At 41.8% G+C, this 18,074-nt stretch overlaps 2 protein-coding genes across 2 annotated transcripts; both read right to left on the reverse strand.

Moving 5' to 3' along the window:
• Positions 1 to 657: 657 nt before the first annotated feature.
• On the reverse strand, positions 658 to 6,992 carry gpat4 (glycerol-3-phosphate acyltransferase 4). Its single transcript, XM_056433188.1, is given in 15 exon segments — positions 658 to 1,246; positions 1,658 to 1,693; positions 1,813 to 1,982; positions 2,066 to 2,151; positions 2,252 to 2,285; positions 2,287 to 2,308; positions 2,900 to 2,930; positions 3,103 to 3,187; positions 3,307 to 3,400; positions 3,584 to 3,673; positions 3,841 to 3,915; positions 4,040 to 4,337; positions 4,455 to 4,524; positions 5,927 to 6,173; positions 6,955 to 6,992. Coding segments are annotated over 15 exon segments (1,572 nt in total). The 3' UTR covers positions 658 to 1,050.
• Positions 6,993 to 7,839: 847 nt separating this feature from the next.
• cabp1b (calcium binding protein 1b) lies at positions 7,840 to 15,813 on the reverse strand. Its single transcript, XM_056432551.1, has 8 exons — positions 15,387 to 15,813; positions 12,663 to 12,830; positions 11,533 to 11,563; positions 11,272 to 11,415; positions 10,704 to 10,813; positions 10,524 to 10,598; positions 10,301 to 10,373; positions 7,840 to 9,292 (listed from the first exon to the last, which is right to left on the reverse strand). Exons 1-8 carry the CDS (start codon positions 15,426 to 15,428, stop codon positions 9,267 to 9,269), a joined length of 669 nt encoding a protein of 222 aa, XP_056288526.1. The 5' UTR covers positions 15,429 to 15,813; the 3' UTR covers positions 7,840 to 9,266.
• Between the last annotated feature and the right edge of the window lie 2,261 nt (positions 15,814 to 18,074).

Consider the following 18,074-nt stretch of genomic DNA (forward strand, 5'->3'; position numbering starts at 1 on the left):
CCATCTATCATACTGAACATCTTTCCAATCTAGATCTGAAAACACGAGATGTCTGCTCCAATTGTGACACGGAGAGGAAACACAGGACACCTGACAGGCCTGTGGCAGGTGATAGGGTTCATCTGGTTGGGTTCAGTTTCACATGCAGCTCCAGTTTGAATCTTAATCAGCTGGGTAGAAGTCTGCGTGGATTTCAGATGGATTGAATGCTCTGTGCTTGATACCTATAGCGTTTACCTCAATGCATGCTGAGTTAAACCCTCAATTTCCATAAGCCTGAGCAGGATAAGGTAGGTATAAAAAAGTATACTGCTGCTTTGTGCTGCTCATGCCACATTATGCAAGACAGATGTATGAAGCCTGACTCCTGCTGTTTGGCTAAAGGAAACTAAATGATCACATGTCATGTGGATATTCCCTGCCTTACATTGTGTACCAGGCCTGGACATGTTTTATCTAACTTTCAGTTCTTCCCGGTGGCCAGCGAAGATTAATGGCAAAAACACATATAGAGCATTGAGCCACTTAGCAAGGTGACGCACAAGTGTTGGCTCTGCCACTGTGTGACAGCGATGTTACAATAGTCGGACTAGGCACTGGAAATGTTGCAGCTTTCTTGATGGCTGTGCACGTGTTCAAAGAATCTCTGAAATCATGTCTAATTATTCACAAAGAGGTCAGTGTTTTATTGTGATAAACAACAAGCTCACGTGGCAGTGAAAAGGGAGGCAGGAAAAGTGAGGTCAGTAAAGGACTTTGGTCTGTAAACAGTTGGTTTAAAGACAAACTGACCTATTAGCATTTGTATGTCTCTACATGTTTGAGCTTCCTATACTGTAAGTGTAACCATTCTCCTAATTTTACATCATACAAAACAATGTGAATAAATATCTTATTATAAAAACATTTTTCTATCACTCAGTTAAGTAAAGGTCACCATAAGAATCAACATAAAGCTCCACCTCTGTAGATTCACATTTCAATAATTAATAACAATACAAAGTATTCCAGATTTCCCAGTATGAGATGTAAGGGTCTGTATTTATAGCGTCACACATTTACTGTGTCCTCAATGTCCATCTGTTGAAGCTGGATTCTTTTATCCTCTTCTTGATTTTCATCCTCCAAATGTGTGTTGTCACTCTTGTCCCCCACTTCCCGTTCACCGACAAGAACTTGACTGTAAAGTTTCTGCTGCTCTTCCTTAAAAGCATCTTTTACTTTTTCACGTTTCAGACCTCCGTCCCTGAGAGCACATGACAAAGAAAGGAAAACAGCATCAAACCTGATCTGTAAGTCTGAAGAAGAGCATTAGTGGATATGCCAACATTAAGGGAGCAACAGTACAGTGTGCAGACCTGACCTTCATTTATGTTTTTATTGCTGTTTTCTATTGTTCCAGCATTTGGATGAATGCTATCAATTATGTGACTATATGAAGACTGTTTTTCTTAATTTTGTTTCTCCAACATTTGAGGTTTGACAGGCAGAGTTTATGAGAATTAGAAGCGTATACTATTTATCTTAATGAACCAACGTCTAATATTCACATAACATCAGAGGATGAAGACGCACATAGATCGTGTTTCCTTTTGCTGATTTTCTTTCAAATTCATATTCGAAATGCATTTATATGGAAACTTGGCTAATGACTCACCAAATGAGATCCACTAATCCTCCTTGTGCAGCTATGGTTCCTCCCCTTCCTACACCAGGACATTACAAAAGAACAGGCTCAGAAAAGGTGGGGAAAGTCCTCCATTGAACAGAATAAACAACAGATTATCAGAAAGTTGCATCACTCATTTTTATAATGCAACATATCTCTTTATAAAGTTGAGTTGGTGTTTCACCTCTCTGTTCATCGGCGGCAGGGACCAAACGCTGCAGACAATGGCCCAACTGCTCATCATCCTCAGCAGATAAATCACCAAGCCGAACGTACTGCTGTTCCAGAAAGCATCCCCAAACCGAGGGTCGTACTGCAGGGAGTACACAAAGCCAGATCAAGCCCAGGGAAGAGCAACGTGAGTAGAAAGGAGGGAAAAGACAAAGAAGTGCCTACCTTAATGGCAACTGGATAGACTGTGCAGGCAATTTCAAAGAAACCCTTTTTAAACATCATCACTGATGTGTTGTTGATGCAAGTACCTGTGGAAGACACGTGTGGAGCTCTTATCGACCCTAAACAACAGGTGTTCCGTGCTCCGCTCTACAGGTGTACCTATCAGGATGATGTCATCATACACACCTTCAGGGAAGATCAGAATGTGCTGCTTCGTTTTTGTCAGCAACATGATCGCTTAGCCTAAAATGACAAAGCAAATGATCAATATATAAATAGTCCTACCATTAGCCTCACTTCATGGAGTTCAATCTAAACTGATACTATTATGGCAACAACCAACACATTATATAAATGCATAGTCCGTGGTCTATCTCAAGTTGAAACGTCATTAAAGTAAAAAGAGTAGAGTTATATTTTTTAGACTATGCTCACTGACAAGCGTTTTGCTTGATGGCATCCACAAATACATACTGATGTGACAGAAACTGATGGAATTTACTCACAACGCTTTCATCCGACTGACCATGTGTGTGTAAAACTGTTGTACCATATGTTTGAAATCAAAATGTAAAACATATCTCGAAGCCAAAATCAAATGTTTGCACCACAAGCTCATATTTCAATATTTTAAACCTAATCTAAACCATGAGCACTAAGTTTCTTGACATCTATTCATGATAAGACACATAAAGACATATACAGGGGTGAACTTAGTCTACTGTGTACTATAAATTAAAACACACTGAGCTGATAAGTGGTTGTACAGCTGTGGGACTGACTATAACACCACTGGAGATAAGAGCAATGCCGACTGAGAAGATGCATCGTTACCTTTTGGCCACTAGGTGTCTGTCTTTGACTTCTGATATTTATGTTGTCTATATGTTTACATGTTTTTTTACTATTTTTGCACTCTATGTTGTCTATATGTTGCACAATTCACTTTATGTTGGACAGAAGAGAAACGCAATTTCGATCTTCTGTATGTTTGCACATATGGAAAATTGATAAATAAAACTGACTTTGACTTTGACTTTGACTTTCAAACCAGATATGAGGAGATGATTTGGCCATGGCTTGTTGGATCATTCCCATCAACCCTCCATGCACCTGGCCAACCTGAGGGAAGAGTTAGGCTCAAGTTCAGCTAAAAAACAACGCCTCTACTCATCTGTAATTTGTCATATTCATTCATTCTTATGTAGACAGGAAAGTGAGAGACACACAAACGTTTCTACCACAGAGTAGCAGCCATCATTGGCCAAGATAATGACATCAATAGGCGTTGTGTGATTAGACACACAGATACCGCCAGTCTTTGCTTTGTTCTCTCTGTAATTAAACAAGTTTGTTTGAGACACCGACGCACACTTTGGTGACTTGCAACTACACATCATACACACGTCAACGCGTGCCATTATGTTCTCTTAAATGCAGATATTAGCAAAAAGCTGTGAATTTGTGAATATTACTGTTCTGATCATTATAATGCATTCAACATTCAACATGTCGTACCTGTTGTGATAGGTGATGATTGCTGCGAGAGCTCTCACACAGATACGGTAACACATCAGATGAACCTCCTCACAGAGATAGAACCTTAACCTGAAGACATACAGCATCGTGCCAGTAATTATTGCAGTCCCCTTGTTGATGTATACTTCAAGGGCCAAAATACTGAGACAGTCATGTAGATTATGATCATCTTTCTGGTTTAGGGACCTGTGATCATGTGGATGCTTGGACTGTTATGAGAATTGGGGGACACTGACTTTCTATTTGGTAAAAAGCCAACCAAAGTAGTGAAGACGAGAAGCAGACTAATGCCAGTGACCGCCAGAGTAACCCTGCAGGAAAAAAAGAATATATAGCTGGATCAAACCAGTTTTTCACACTTTTCACAGCTTTTGTAAAATGAGATTCATTTTACTGCCTCTGCAACAGAACCGGCATGCGTGTGGCGGCTCTGACCTGAAAGGCAGCAGGACGCCGTAGCGAATGAGAACTCCCAGGCCCCACAGGAAAGTGAGTCTCATACTGATGTGATAGAAGTTGTAGTTGCTTCTAGTCAGCAAGTTCCAGCTCTCCAGTTCCTGAGCCGAAAAGCGCTTCGTCACCTCGTCATCAAAGATGCTCTCCACGCCTCTCCGGCAGAAGAAGGAGATGTCCGCCATCTCAAACTCCGGTTCTGAGGGCAGACCGCCGGCAGAACCTCGGAGCTCCAGGATCTCCTGCTGCGAGGACGACGGTTGTTCTTTGGCTATGATTCCTACAACGAGAATGGAAACTATAATAAAGACATACATTTGAGTTAATGGTCAAAATAATACAGGTACAGTACACTAAGCATTAATGACTGAGGAATATCAACATATTACTTGTTTACCATTGCTATAGGGTTTATAGAGTTGTTGATTCTTCTCCTTTGCTTCCTTCTCCATTTGTGAGGTTGCCCACTTATTTGTAAAGGAAAAAAATGATATAACTGGTTCAGAAAACAAGATTGTCAAGCAGCAATGAAGTTGGCAGTAAAAAGCACCGCAGTGACAGCTCTGCAACAGACAACATCTTTTCCGATGAAGCTTGCAGTTGAAAAACAATGCAGAGAAATTGCAGACACATTCAACACATTCCAGTTTAATTTTAAAACCTGTTGTCAAACTTACTCAAGCATGATTAGATCACAGTTTTGACCCAGTACTCTACATACACACACTCCTACAACAACAAGTACTCCCAGACCTGTTGCATGAGGCTTCAATGATTGACACTTCCAAAGCTCTGAAAGATACTCAGGCTGATTTTGATGTATTGGCCACTAAAGCCAGCCTACCTAACATAAAGCTTCCTGTTTTCCTATCTGTGAATACCACACACTTGTTTCCTTTCGGAGGTACCCAGAACTAAATGAAGATAGAAGAACCAAGTGGGCCGGACAGACTAAATAGCAATGTCAGTGAGCTAATATTGCTGTGATGCTGCCATGTCACAGGTGGAACGTTACCACACACAAAGGCACTGCAATGCAGGCAGAGAGAAAATAAACAGGGGTCTTCGGAGCAAAGTCACAGGTTTAAGATTAATGAAGACAACCTGCTGTCAACCAAAGTCTGATTGGCTGACCAGCTCTCAGGGCTCAAACACGGCCTTATCCAGAGCTCTGCCAATCAACTACAAGGGACTACTGCCCCTACAACAGATGCCTTCAACGGAAGTACAACGTTCAAGAAATTGGTAAAACAGTCAGCAATTCTGCTCAGACGACAGGTATGTCCCTAATTGTCACTTTTTATCATGTTCACTATTATTCTGAGTGTTGAGGGGGAGTCCTAAAACCCCCAAAACTGTAGGACCACAATGGCTGAACTTGTGAGGGGAACAAATGTGGGTTCTCTGTACCGTACTCAAACTATTCCAGTCGATTAACTTCATCCCAGGAGTCTAAGCTCCCTGCAGTATCTGTCCTACCCCAGATAGTAGTCCCATGGAGAAAAGCTTTCCCCCCCTTGCTGTCCGTCCCAAAAACTAAGTCCCTGAGGAAACCCTGTGCCTCTGACAGTTTCCCTGACCTGAGAGAACCCGGGGGTCCCATCAACAGGGAATCTTTACAACAACAAAATGAAATCGGTGCGATTAGTGATGCAAAAAGTATTTTGTGGAAGATTTACTAGCATCTCAAAGAGTTCTGATAGATCCCCACAACCACAGCAGTTTAGAGGTAGGATATTTGTTTTCTGAAAATGTTGTACAATGTAAAATCAATAAATAAACCAACACTCCTTTTATAACTACAAAAGACTTAGATTTTGTCTGCTACTCTTCTAATAATATTGTGCATTACAGGGACACCAAGCTCACCTCAAAGATCTTGAGAAGGGTCCTCATGTAGAGTCTGCGGAGGCCAAAAGAGACTCCAAGTACAGTCGGCACAATTATGAAGACGAACAGAAGAGTCAACCAGACATAGAGACACGTGACGGAGATGCAGAGGCACCTGCACAGAAGGTTGTCACCTGGGAGTGTAAACCACTTCCTGCTGCTCGACAGCCGAAGACACACAGTGTAGCAGTAGCAAGTAGGCTGCACACGACGGCGAAACCCAAAGCTTTAAGGCAAGTCTCCTGGTTGGTTTGAAGCCTCGGCGTCTGAAGCCCGACCTGTAATGTACAACACGAGTGAATCATTCAATGCATCTGACCAAGACAGTACAAACATACAATGTATAAACATTATAATCCTCCATGTTCTCTTTCAGGTGACGTGTTCTACATTGTGATAGACTCTAAATTACTTTTTGAGTAACATCACACTTTGCTGATGGCCAATATCTATGCGCTGTTTTCACCCACATAGTTTTTAGTCATAAATGATTGTGATATTAACATATTACCGATATCATCAAGAATCCAGGGCTACAGTTTAATAATAATACTGGTCTACTGTTGTTGGGGGTCTTCTGTTACTGAGGGCCATTCTTGAAAGAGACAGTTAAAGTGCAGTTTTCTTTTCAAAGTAACTTGATTTCCTCTGATGGTTTTGTGACAGCATGAAGAACAGTTATTGCAGTTTTTCAATGAGTGAAAGACTGTTGTCGTAAATTGATAGACAGTGCCTTATTGTATAATAACTTGATGCTTTGCAGAAATAAAAAATGACCAACACATGTCTGAGTTATTCTCCCACAGCTTCAGATCAACTGTGAGCCGGCTGCTTAATGGGACCACACACACACTCTGTTTGTCATGAAGTCACAGTAACGCTGTCATCTCACGTGAAAGCTCAACAAGCACCTGTTTCAGAGTGACGTGGTCTTTATGTGAACCGTCATACAGCAACAACACTTCAACCCAACCATCGTCATTGATAATAATGTCACATTAACTTACCCTGCCGGTGTTTGGGATTGAGTATTAGGAATAGGCATCACGCTACTTACGAGCGAGCTGCCCCGGTTAAAAATAGCTGTGCCGGTGTTAGCTCTCAGCTCTTACCGCCCTAACACTCGTCGTGTGCCGGAAGAGGATTGAGACGACAGACGGTCAGGTAGTTCTCCATCTGGACAGTCCAGGATGAAGTGCACGGCTTTTCGTCACGATGCTGGAGCTACAGACTGTTAGCAGCAAGCGGTGTAGCGGTGTTTAATACGATCACATGTCAACGTGATAAGAAATAATTTTGCGAGGAATTATTATCGGCATCTTTTAGTACTCGAGGTCAGAGGTCAGAGGTCAGCCCAGTGCTCTCTCACCTTTACAAAACAATGCAATGCACAAGGAGGTATAGGCCCAAATAACAAGTGTGTGTGTTTATAACACTAAACAGAAGGCTTGACAGTGTGCTTTTTGTAAATGTCAGAAGTGTGTTTGTCCCCATCTTCATTGTTGATGAGCTTCATTCCACATTTAACGGCATTCATAATTATTTTTTAAACACACTGAGATATTTGCTGGAGCTCATGTTGGCTTTAAAAACATCTCAGACTCCATCTCAACGACAGACTTTGCTAGATTTGAGAAACTTAATGTTCTACATCAATCCAAAAATTGTCATGTGAGGGTCGAGTTTATTTACGTCGGGGACTACAAAAAAGGAATTTCCTTAAAAGGATTAATAAAGTACTTTAATATCTTTTATGGATTTGGTCTATGCTATTCGTCCCTATATGTCCAAAGACAAGCGTCCCCATAACGTCTCCGTCTGGACCAGATAATGTCCTCACAACACTGTTAATACATACAACACACACTATTCTACAGAAATTGCTTCTGTGCTCAAGTTCCAATAAAAAACTTTATTTGTATGTATTCTGCTACAAATGTCAGTTGTTTCTTGCATGCATAGTTTCAAACACTTAAGACGAGTAAAGTCACAAAGTAAGATAAGTTTATAGCATGCATAAACCCATGTCCATTTAAGAACAGTGAACCGATAATTTAGCTGCCCCATGAACCAGAAACGACATTTCAAGCAGCCGTTTTGAAAATAAAATCTATTGGATCATGTTTCTAAAATACACTGCATACACTTACTACACTGAATGAGACTTAAATTATATTTTTGTAAACTTTCTTTGGCTTTTTTCATAAATTAGCAAATGCTGCCCCTTTATAAATATAGATAATGAAGGTAAAAGAGGATATGTTCGGGGCGGTTTATGCAATATGTTGATTGTTCAATTCATTTTGAGGTATTGAAATTAAAAGTGTAAAAGTTGTACCAAAGTGAAAATCACTTCAGGACTGTTCTGAAGACTCAGAACAAGTACATTTATTAAAGCTCTCTGATACAAATGAAAGCACTAACATAATCTCTCTTTCATGTCTAGAATTAACGCTCTTTCATGTTTATCACCGAGGCTTGTGAGTAGATGATCTGTCACACTCTGTGTAACTCTGAGTAATAGTCAGAATTAATAAAACATATATGGAATTCAAAAGGCCTATCGCATTCAAGACTAGCAACTCACTAACTAGAGCAAATTCCCATCAGGATTTTTACATGACGTATATCTCACAGTATGATGGGCATAATGTTATTAAAGTATGAAGAACTGCATCAGTGCTACATTACACATAATTACAGAACAACTATTGGCTTGCTTTAACCAATGCAGTCTTACAGGACACATCATAAACCTACAGTGTTAGGATAGAAACAACAGTATGCACAAAACACAAACACAGCTTTGACAGGATCACATTAAATATTACATGTTGCTATATATCATTTGTGTGCTTAAGATGTCCTCAGCTTAAGAGAGGACTGTGCTATATTGGTTTCGCTGCTAGTTGAAAACTTTACATTTTTATTTGCTACAGTTATCAACATAGTGTTTCTCAAACATCCCAATTCCCTTAACCCATTGAGTCAACCACCACATCAACATTAACAATGTTATTACGAAAGGAAAATATGCTTTTTTTAAAACATACTTTGTAAAAGTCAGAAATCCAGCTGTTGGTTTTGTGTTCTTAGGAACATCAGCAGCGTGTCATCAACAGTGTTGCTCTCGGCTGCAGTCCTCAGCCTTTGTGCTCCAGCATGGCAGTTTCAGGGCTGGGTTGATATGTTTGTGTTCTTGTTTTTTGACAGTTCAGAAGATCCAGATCCATCGACACTCGGTACTGGACTCTCTCCTCTTCCTCCCACACCAACAGAGAACCCATGTTGTGTTTCACATGTCGACTCCGCCATGAACTCATCGAGACATCATCCGCACAAACTCTGGGAATTAAAGTAAATGACAAAGTATTTTAATGCTTCAGTACAACATCTTCAATGACATATACATACCATGCAGCACAAGTGAGCAGAACTGATCCTTAATACATAGAAACATCTTTCCAAAAGGACGTTTATGATCACCAAAAATGTTGCTCTACAGAAGGACAATTCCTATGTGAGTAAATACATTGTGTATTTGAATGCTGCAACAATCAATATTATTATCAACTAATCATAGCATCTTTCAGCTCATTATTTTGGTTGTAGTTTAAAAGTTTAAACTGTTATGGTTCACTTTCAGCGCTCTGGGAGCATTGCTCTGTCTTCAGCAAAGACCTCGATGTACGCTGCCTCGCACTAAACAACAGACAGTTGGCACCAGCTGGTGAACATCGGGCAGCATCCAGCAGCTATTTCTCTCAGGAGTTCATTGGAGAGCAAAAACTGAGTGAAAATACGAGTGAATATTGAACAGTACAGTACATTTGTCAGGTGAATACAAGCACAACCCAGGTCAAGGTCACAAACCGGGACATTAGCACACTATAAAGTGCGTTATTATACAACCAAAGACAACTTTCTTTTGTTCAATCCTGCTCAATCAAATTTTACTTGGACAGTATTGCTGAATGATTGCATCAATAATGCAGGGGAAACATGACATTGTGTAATTATGCAACTCAGAACAGCAGCCCTTTCCGATATTTTCATCCCTGACAGACTGTGCATATTTTTCTCCGTGAGGTGAAATAATCCCAGGGGATGGAAACAAATCTGACAGCAACCTCCTGCCTTCATCCCCTCACCTCACCATCAGCATGGTATTAGAACACACATGTTGGGATTTTACTTTGAAATGTGTGTGGCTTTTTGAGAGACAGAATGACACAGAAGACACCAGGAAGGTATATGGTGTAAGCCTGTATGATTTACAGGCTCTGCCCACAGTGAAATGTGTAATGCTGTATTAACTGCTAGTATGGCGTCACGCTGCTTCGGACTCTTTACCTTCAAAGTCTACATGCCCGTCTCCGTTGAGGTCGATGTCTCGTAAGATGTCCTCCAGGTCTCTGTGTCCGACCTGAAAAAAATCAGGTTGTGGGGAAGGTGTGAACATCCACGGCACAAACTCAGACAAGATCCTCGAGTATCAGCAGACGACGTTCAGACAGACGGCATGATTGATGCACAGCAACCGACATGAGGACCGACTCCCCCAGCAGCTCCGTACCTGCTGTCCTAAAAGCTTTTTCATCGCCTCTCGGAGTTCTGCTGTGCTGATCTGGCCGTCACCGTTAGTGTCAAACTGAGAATGATGAGAGAAAGAGGGACACGTGAAAAACGATGACCTAACACTCGTAGACATCCTGAAGATTATTGTCATGTCTTTCCTCTGCATGTCTGTCCTCACCTCCTTGAACGCATCCCTCAGCTCCTTCACCCCGATCATGTCCGCCGTTTCAGCCAGAAGTTTGGGCCCCATGAGTTCAACAAAGTCCTCAAAGTCAACATGTCCTCCCACTGTTGGGCGGATTGAGAAGAGGAAGAGGCAATAACCTTCAGCGTATTCTTACGGACAAATAAGGACAAGACGTGTTGCTTTATTTGTACTCTGTCTGGTGGTGATAATAATAATAATAATAATAATAATAATAGTAATAATAATAATATTAATAATAATAACAACTTTATTTATATAGGAGAGTTTATAAAGTGCTCTACAGAGAATCAAGGCAAAACAAATAGAATGGTAAGATAAAAATATAAAATAAAAAACAACAGACAAACTAAAATAGGGGAACTAAAGAACTGCATAAAAGGACAACATCACTTAAAAGCTGTTCTATAATAATGGGTTTGATGAGTAATGCGTAATCCTCAGCCTCGGCAGTGATAACATGCACGACTGCTTCTAAATGTTTGTCAGAGGAATGGGGGAAAGGATTAAAAGACATGCACACATACACAGTTTTACTTACAATTCATGTTGATCTGCTGGCTCAGCTCTATTAGCTCCATCTCTGTTGGCATGTAGCCCATCGTTCTCATGCAGTTGCCCAAATCTTTACAGCCGATAAACCCATCTTTGTCTTTGTCGAACTCCGTGAACGCCTCACGCAACTCTGAGAGCGATAAAGACGGGGTTTGAATCATATAGAGATGAACAAATTATTTGAAAATATTGTGAATAAAAACCAAAACAGAAAACAGTGTTTTGTTGTTCCTGAAATGTGCCATACCATCCATTTCTTCTGGCCTCAACTCTCGGTCCTGTGAAGGATCACAGTGCAAGGTCAGGATCCAAAGACTGCTGCTATTTTCAGGATTAGGCCATTATGCAGCATTTCTTACACAATAGGATGCTGTACAACAATAAGTAACTGCAGCGGTGACCAAGAGTCTGCATGCTTTCTTCCAGCAAGAGAGGAAGAGCTTATCAGTGACATCACCTGCTGCAGAAAACATGCAGACGCTTTGCACTCTACGACAGCCTGTTTAAAAATAATGAGATAGAAGTATAACAGCAGAAACAGGATCACATACAGCAAGGAGATGCAGAGACGATGGTCAGCAACATTTCCTTTAATTTGAGGTCGACTGAATAACATGAACCAATCTCAACCCCTGCATTCATTAAGAACAGCCATGTGAGAGCTTGTCATCAGAACAGTCAGTAAAACAGCGGTTCCTCTACAATGAGGATTTCAACATCCCTGTTTTCTTTAAAAAGCGAGACCGTAACGCACGTTGTTGTCACTGCTGGAATTAGACGAAGAGAGAAAATTGTAATGCGTCACCATAACCCGGTTTAAGTAATAATGATGCAAAAGTCCACCAATGTGTGTGAGTAATTCAGCCTCATGCACCACTGTACGCGTACACACACACACAGCCTTGCATTCAGCATTCATCCTATCAAGAGGACAGATTGCACAGTCTACGAATGCCATCTTCTCATTTCCACTGCATTTATTTACATGCTGTATTTAACCCTCCTGTTACCTTTAGGGTCAATTTGACCCCAGGCTGTTTTTCACTGTCTCAAACATTTCAGAAATATCAACTTTTTTATATATTTAAAGGGCTATTTAGGTAGTCAACAAACAAACATAAAGTACCTCACACTTAAACTTGGGAAACAATATTAATTCTAATAGTTTTCTGGAGGTTTTAATTGCTGGGGTCAAATTGACCCCGAGGGTAAAATATGTTAGTAAATGTGAAGGTAACAGGAGGGTTTAGTGCTGACGTTACAGTGAGCGGTGATCACTACACTCATTCATCTCGTGTCTCCATTGTTGTGCATGTGCCGTGTTGTGTGCTCATCTCTTGCCATTGCATGCACATGATATTGTCTGGACTTACGTACAGCCTGCCGGCTCTCAGCGAAGCCCTTGCGTAGAAAGATGCACGCAGGCCCCAGTACGTTGTGCATAGTGGCTCCGTTCTGGGCCATGGCCACTAGTGGCTCAAGGTAGGCCCCCCCAGATCCCCCCTCCTCAGAGGACTGCACTGCTTTGTAGTTCTTCTTTTGGTCCTGGGGAAGCATCCGAGGCGGGGGGCCAGACATGGGAGCAGGGGCAAAGACAGGGGTAGAGACTGTGACTCAGACTGTGGCAGCATGGAGGGGGGTGGGAAGGGGGTGGCAGACATATGTCTGTCAACAGAGAGTCATGCAGTCCTAGAGAGGTGGACAGTCAGGTCAGTCATGGAGAAGCACCTCAGTCAGTGGGAAGAGGTTGTAACTTCATTACAAGAGCAACTGATGTCATCCGTGAGTCTGCCCTGCAGGGGTCAACCCTGCACTGTGACGCAGAGGGCATCGCGTGTTATAGTTGATGCTCACGGTGCATCGCAGAAATACAATGTCCCACTGACAGCCTCACAAAACAACTCTTTAATCTTCATCTGCACATGTTGTGCCAACCTTGTGATGAGTGGACAGCCCTAACTACCGCGAAACTACAGCCACAACCACAGCTATGATCATTTATTTGATCGTCATTGCTGAGATCGGGGGGAATGGCAACGTCACAATAAAGTCCGACAGGGCGAGCAACACAAGCAGCCATCGTAGAGGTTTGAAAGAAATCCACAGATCAGCCAATTCAGGTGCACACACTGCGGTTTTATCTCCAAATGAAGTGGTTAAGATTATCTGATTGCTCATGTTTCTTGCCTCATCCCACCCATCTCAACGCAGACGCTGGTGAGATAATAATATGATGGACAGAATTAAAATTAAGACCAACGTTATAATAAATTGGGATATTACATACCCAATTTGTCGTTGGTAAGAAACAACAAGATCCACATGTGTAGACATTTAACTGACGGCATTATGATTGCAACTAATGACGCAGTCTAAATGTGTTGGTAGTAATAAGGTAGTGCGGAGTCTGGAAGTAGAGGAATTAAAGGATTGATGACACAGTGTAATTATAACGAGGGATAGTTGTTTTAATTACATTACAAAAGAAGGGTTTTGTCTAGAAGATGAGGCTTAAAGTTCAGTGAGTCATTTCATTATAATCACTTATTAACTGACTAACCAGGGGCCAACTAAGTGTTCTCCCAAATACAGAGAAGGCTACAGGTTAATTAAAAACGGGTAATTACTGCTCGCCAGTGGACAAAACAAGCCTCTTCTCAACAAAGACCAACCATTGCTCCAGCTAATATCTGAATCAGAGAGAGCAGCTGCCTGACTATCTACGTCAGCAGCAACATATTGTCTTACTTATCAAACATAAAAATGATGATCAAGTCTTCAATTCGCACCGTGTAACATCACCTCAGTTGAGGAAGATTCAGCTAAAAGCGAGTGGAGTGGACTCACTGGCACAGCAAAGTACCAAGGGAACATTTTTGCTGATGCTTTGAATCTCAGACGTAAGCTAACCGTCTACAAATGCTTTTACAGTGACCATAAGACATGAATATGCAAGCATATACTCCATGCACATTAATTATGTATAACACGCTCTACAAATGACCTTCACACTCCATCTGTTACCACGCCAGTCTTAATGCCAGTTCATGCATTCCTGTCCCCACCACAGGAACGGATGCCCACTGGGTAATCTGACCAAGTGATGCATGGAGTTGGTCTGTGGATATATCGTGCCAGAAAAGTACGATGAAGCCGCGCGCTTGCAGTTATATAACCAAAAGGAAAAAGCCACTTCAACCTATTTAGCGCAGATGGCATCAACAGTTGCTTGTCATATCGTGCTTTCTCAAGGATGTGCAGCTGTGGATCTTAAGAAAACCCTATTTGTGGGACCGTCTGCTTTCTACACTGAGAGTGTATTCAAGCATACACTAGTACGATGAAGACAGCTGATAAGATGTATAGTACAGACGGAGGTCATCTTCTTGAGCCTTTAGAAAAATGGCTCTGAATGTTCTTCCCTCGTTCTTCAATTGCACATTGGTGTTGTCATCTAAATGCCTCAATTGGTTACATCTGAGCTCGTAGAATCTGGCATAGTTAAAGGACCAATGCCTGTTTGCACCATTTCTACTGACGGATCACATCCCGCATGTGCAGGTTTAACAGCTTAGAAATCTTCCGCTGACTGTTAAGGTGGCATCCCTGTGCAAATGGAGCCGACTTTAATCTTTGGTGACATGATCCAAATTCACCTCAGCCAAATGGTCGAGCACAAGCAGCACTAACCAACTCCTCTGACTTTTGTCTAAAGGGCTAAAATGGGTTTCTAGGGAATTCAGACAAGCATTAATTAGCACAGAAGGAACTTGTATCTAACACGCCAAAAACATAATACAAAATGCAATAGTTATTAGCGCTGCCTTTAAAATGCTAAAAGAGTTTTCCACAAAGTCCAAGTTAATAATAAAGACTGTAAATTCCTAAACATTTTTTAAACTACAGCATGAGGCGCATCAGAATAATGAAAAACTCTTTTGTTATACTCCCATGTGCTGGTACTCAACACAGAACACAGGGACAGCCAGTCAGACGCTACAGGGTTCAGTCAAATAGCTTTAAGTCAAGTTGGGGTCACACCATGAGACAAACATGCACCCGTCAGAGGATTCAAGGAAACCACAGCAGAGCCGACCTTACCTTCTTGGTGAAAATCTTAAGCGACTTTACAGAGTTGCCCATTGCAAAAAAAAAATCCTTCCTGTTTTATGTTTTTTCTCTAACCGTGTCTGTGTGAGTGTGGCTGTCCACTGTGAGTGTATGCATGTGTGTTTGCATATGTTCCCGGGCATGCGTGGGAATAGGAGTGATTAGAAAGGGAAAGAGAGTTCAGTGGGTCATCGACTAATATAAGAGGACATTTGGAACAAGGCAGGGAGAGGAGTAGAGGTATCATAGGGGGGTAGGAGGTAGGAGGGAGAGGACGAAGGAGTGTACCGGGAGGACCTATAGGCAAAGACGCCGGAGGGTACAAGGGGACACTGAAACAACAGAGGGAATATGTAAACAAGGACAAAGGACAGATCAGAACAAAACAAAGATACGCGAGGGAGAGGAAGCATGCATGTGATCGGAGTGAGATGCAAGCGGCAGGAGTAGAAAAGGCAAGATTGCTTATTCATTCCATCCTCTCTCCTCCAGTGTCTTTCCTCCCTCCCCTCTCTACCCTCTCTCTCTCCCCTCTACGATCTCTCTCTCCCTCTCTTTCTCTGCCCTCTCTTTCTCGGTCCATCGGTCTGTCTCTTGCTTTTTTTTTTACCCTCACTCTCTCCAATTCTCTTGCTCACTCCACAGTTTCAATCCAATGCGAATGTGAAAGAAGAAGCTTGTTTGGACAAGCATATCACCTTCCCCTGAGCGAGACGCTGGATACACTAATCCAAACATGCACACACACACACACACACACACACACACTCTCGATTAAACACACACGGATGTGGGGCTGTGGAGCTGTGGAGCTAAAAATATCCCACATGCTCTCTATTCACCCCCCACTCTCCCACATTTCTCCCCACTCATCCCCCAACATCCATCCCCCCCCCCCCCCCACACACACACACACACACTAACACGCGCGCGGTGAAGCATCACAATGTCATGTTAAGCTTGAAGGACAGATCAAAGCCAAAATGTGCGAGAAATCACACATGGGTTGTGGACTACTATGGATGCAAACCAACACGTGAAAATGACAACACACACACTCAGGCAAATAAATGCTCTCTCTCAGCCTCTCTCTCACACACACACATACACACACACACATGTATTGCAAAGTCCTGAAAGTGAGTGATGAGCTAAAGATCAAACACCGCTGACACTCGCAGTGAGCAGTAAATGCTAAATGGACTTGTATTTATGTGTAAAGGGCCTGAACGCGTTTGACTTTACTCTCGTCAGCATTCACACACAATCATACACTGATGGGGGGGGGGGGGCTTTCATGCAAGGGGCCACACGTCCATATACCTCACACACAATCACGCCCAGCGGGAGCAATTTGCGGTTAAGTGTTTTGCCCAAGGACACATCGACATGGACTGGAGGAGCCGATGGAAGACGAGCCGCTCTTCCTCTGAGCCACAGCCCCCCCCCCCCCCCCCAAACAAAAGCAACCATGTCAAGGAAATGATGTATTAATTAGAGGTACTTGTACTTTATGTATTTTAGTATTCCCATTTTATGTTAATTTCTACTTCCACTACGTTTCAGAGAGAAATATTGTACTTTTCACTCCACCTAATATATATTACAGCTATTTATTTTTGCAGATTTTTTATTTTTTTTTTAAATGATCAGCTTATAAATAATGAATAGTTGTGTATTAATGTACCAAAGGGTATGTACAAATATATCAGCAGTTTTACCAGTGACAACATTCAATTTGTATCCATATTAATGCATTAATAACAATAGTGATATAACACTCGACAATAAGCTATTCTTCATAATGAGTGACTTCACAAAAGTACATTTTGCTGAAAATACTTGGAGTATGTTTACATTGTAGAATTGATACTTTTACTTTAAAGAAAATGTAAGATACGAGATAGAACTCCATTGAGAGTAAACATCTTTGAATATCATTTTCAGGTTTCTGCATCACACTTGTTCGCATCAGTGAAGGTCAAACATCCAAGTGAATAAGGAAGAATAAACAAAACACTTGTTTGGAGCGGACGGGTCCTTTATTAAGCATCTGAGTTCTTCTTCCACAATCGTCTAAAAACCACAAAACTAAAAACCTTCATTAAAAGGTGTTTACCAGCCGTATTGACTCCTGAGGTAATTTATATAATACTAATAAACATCCTCTCCCGTTCGACCTTGTCTATTCTCTGCTATTTAGAACACATTCACGCCGAAGTCGCTTCAGATCTCGCTCCCATTCAGTATCTCTGCGGCTGCTCTGTGTTGTTTAGCGGATGATTCACCCGGCTTCTCACCGGAGGCTCATCGTGAACTTCAGAACACATCAGGCGTCAGACACAGGGGCCGTCAGCTCTCATAATGTCAGACCATAGTGGGCACGGGCCTGAGATCCATTCCCCCTCTGTCTCTCCACTGTATCCTTCTCACACACACTAAACTTTGCATAACTACTTTCACACTACAAACCGGCAGCGTTTCACGAGCATCTCAGGAGAAAATTCAATTGAGGAATATCTGGAATCACACGGAGATTCAAAGTGATTTTTTAAAAAGCATTCACTGTGCGCACAATGCAAAGCAAAATATGAATGCATGAACTAGACAGGAGACTCATTGCAAGAACAAGAAGAAGAAAAAATAGCTTTTGCTTTTCACCGAAGATCTTGAAGTCAC

Source organism: Pseudoliparis swirei, chromosome 15, assembly GCF_029220125.1.
Source record: "Pseudoliparis swirei isolate HS2019 ecotype Mariana Trench chromosome 15, NWPU_hadal_v1, whole genome shotgun sequence".
Taxonomy (NCBI): domain Eukaryota; kingdom Metazoa; phylum Chordata; class Actinopteri; order Perciformes; family Liparidae; genus Pseudoliparis; species Pseudoliparis swirei.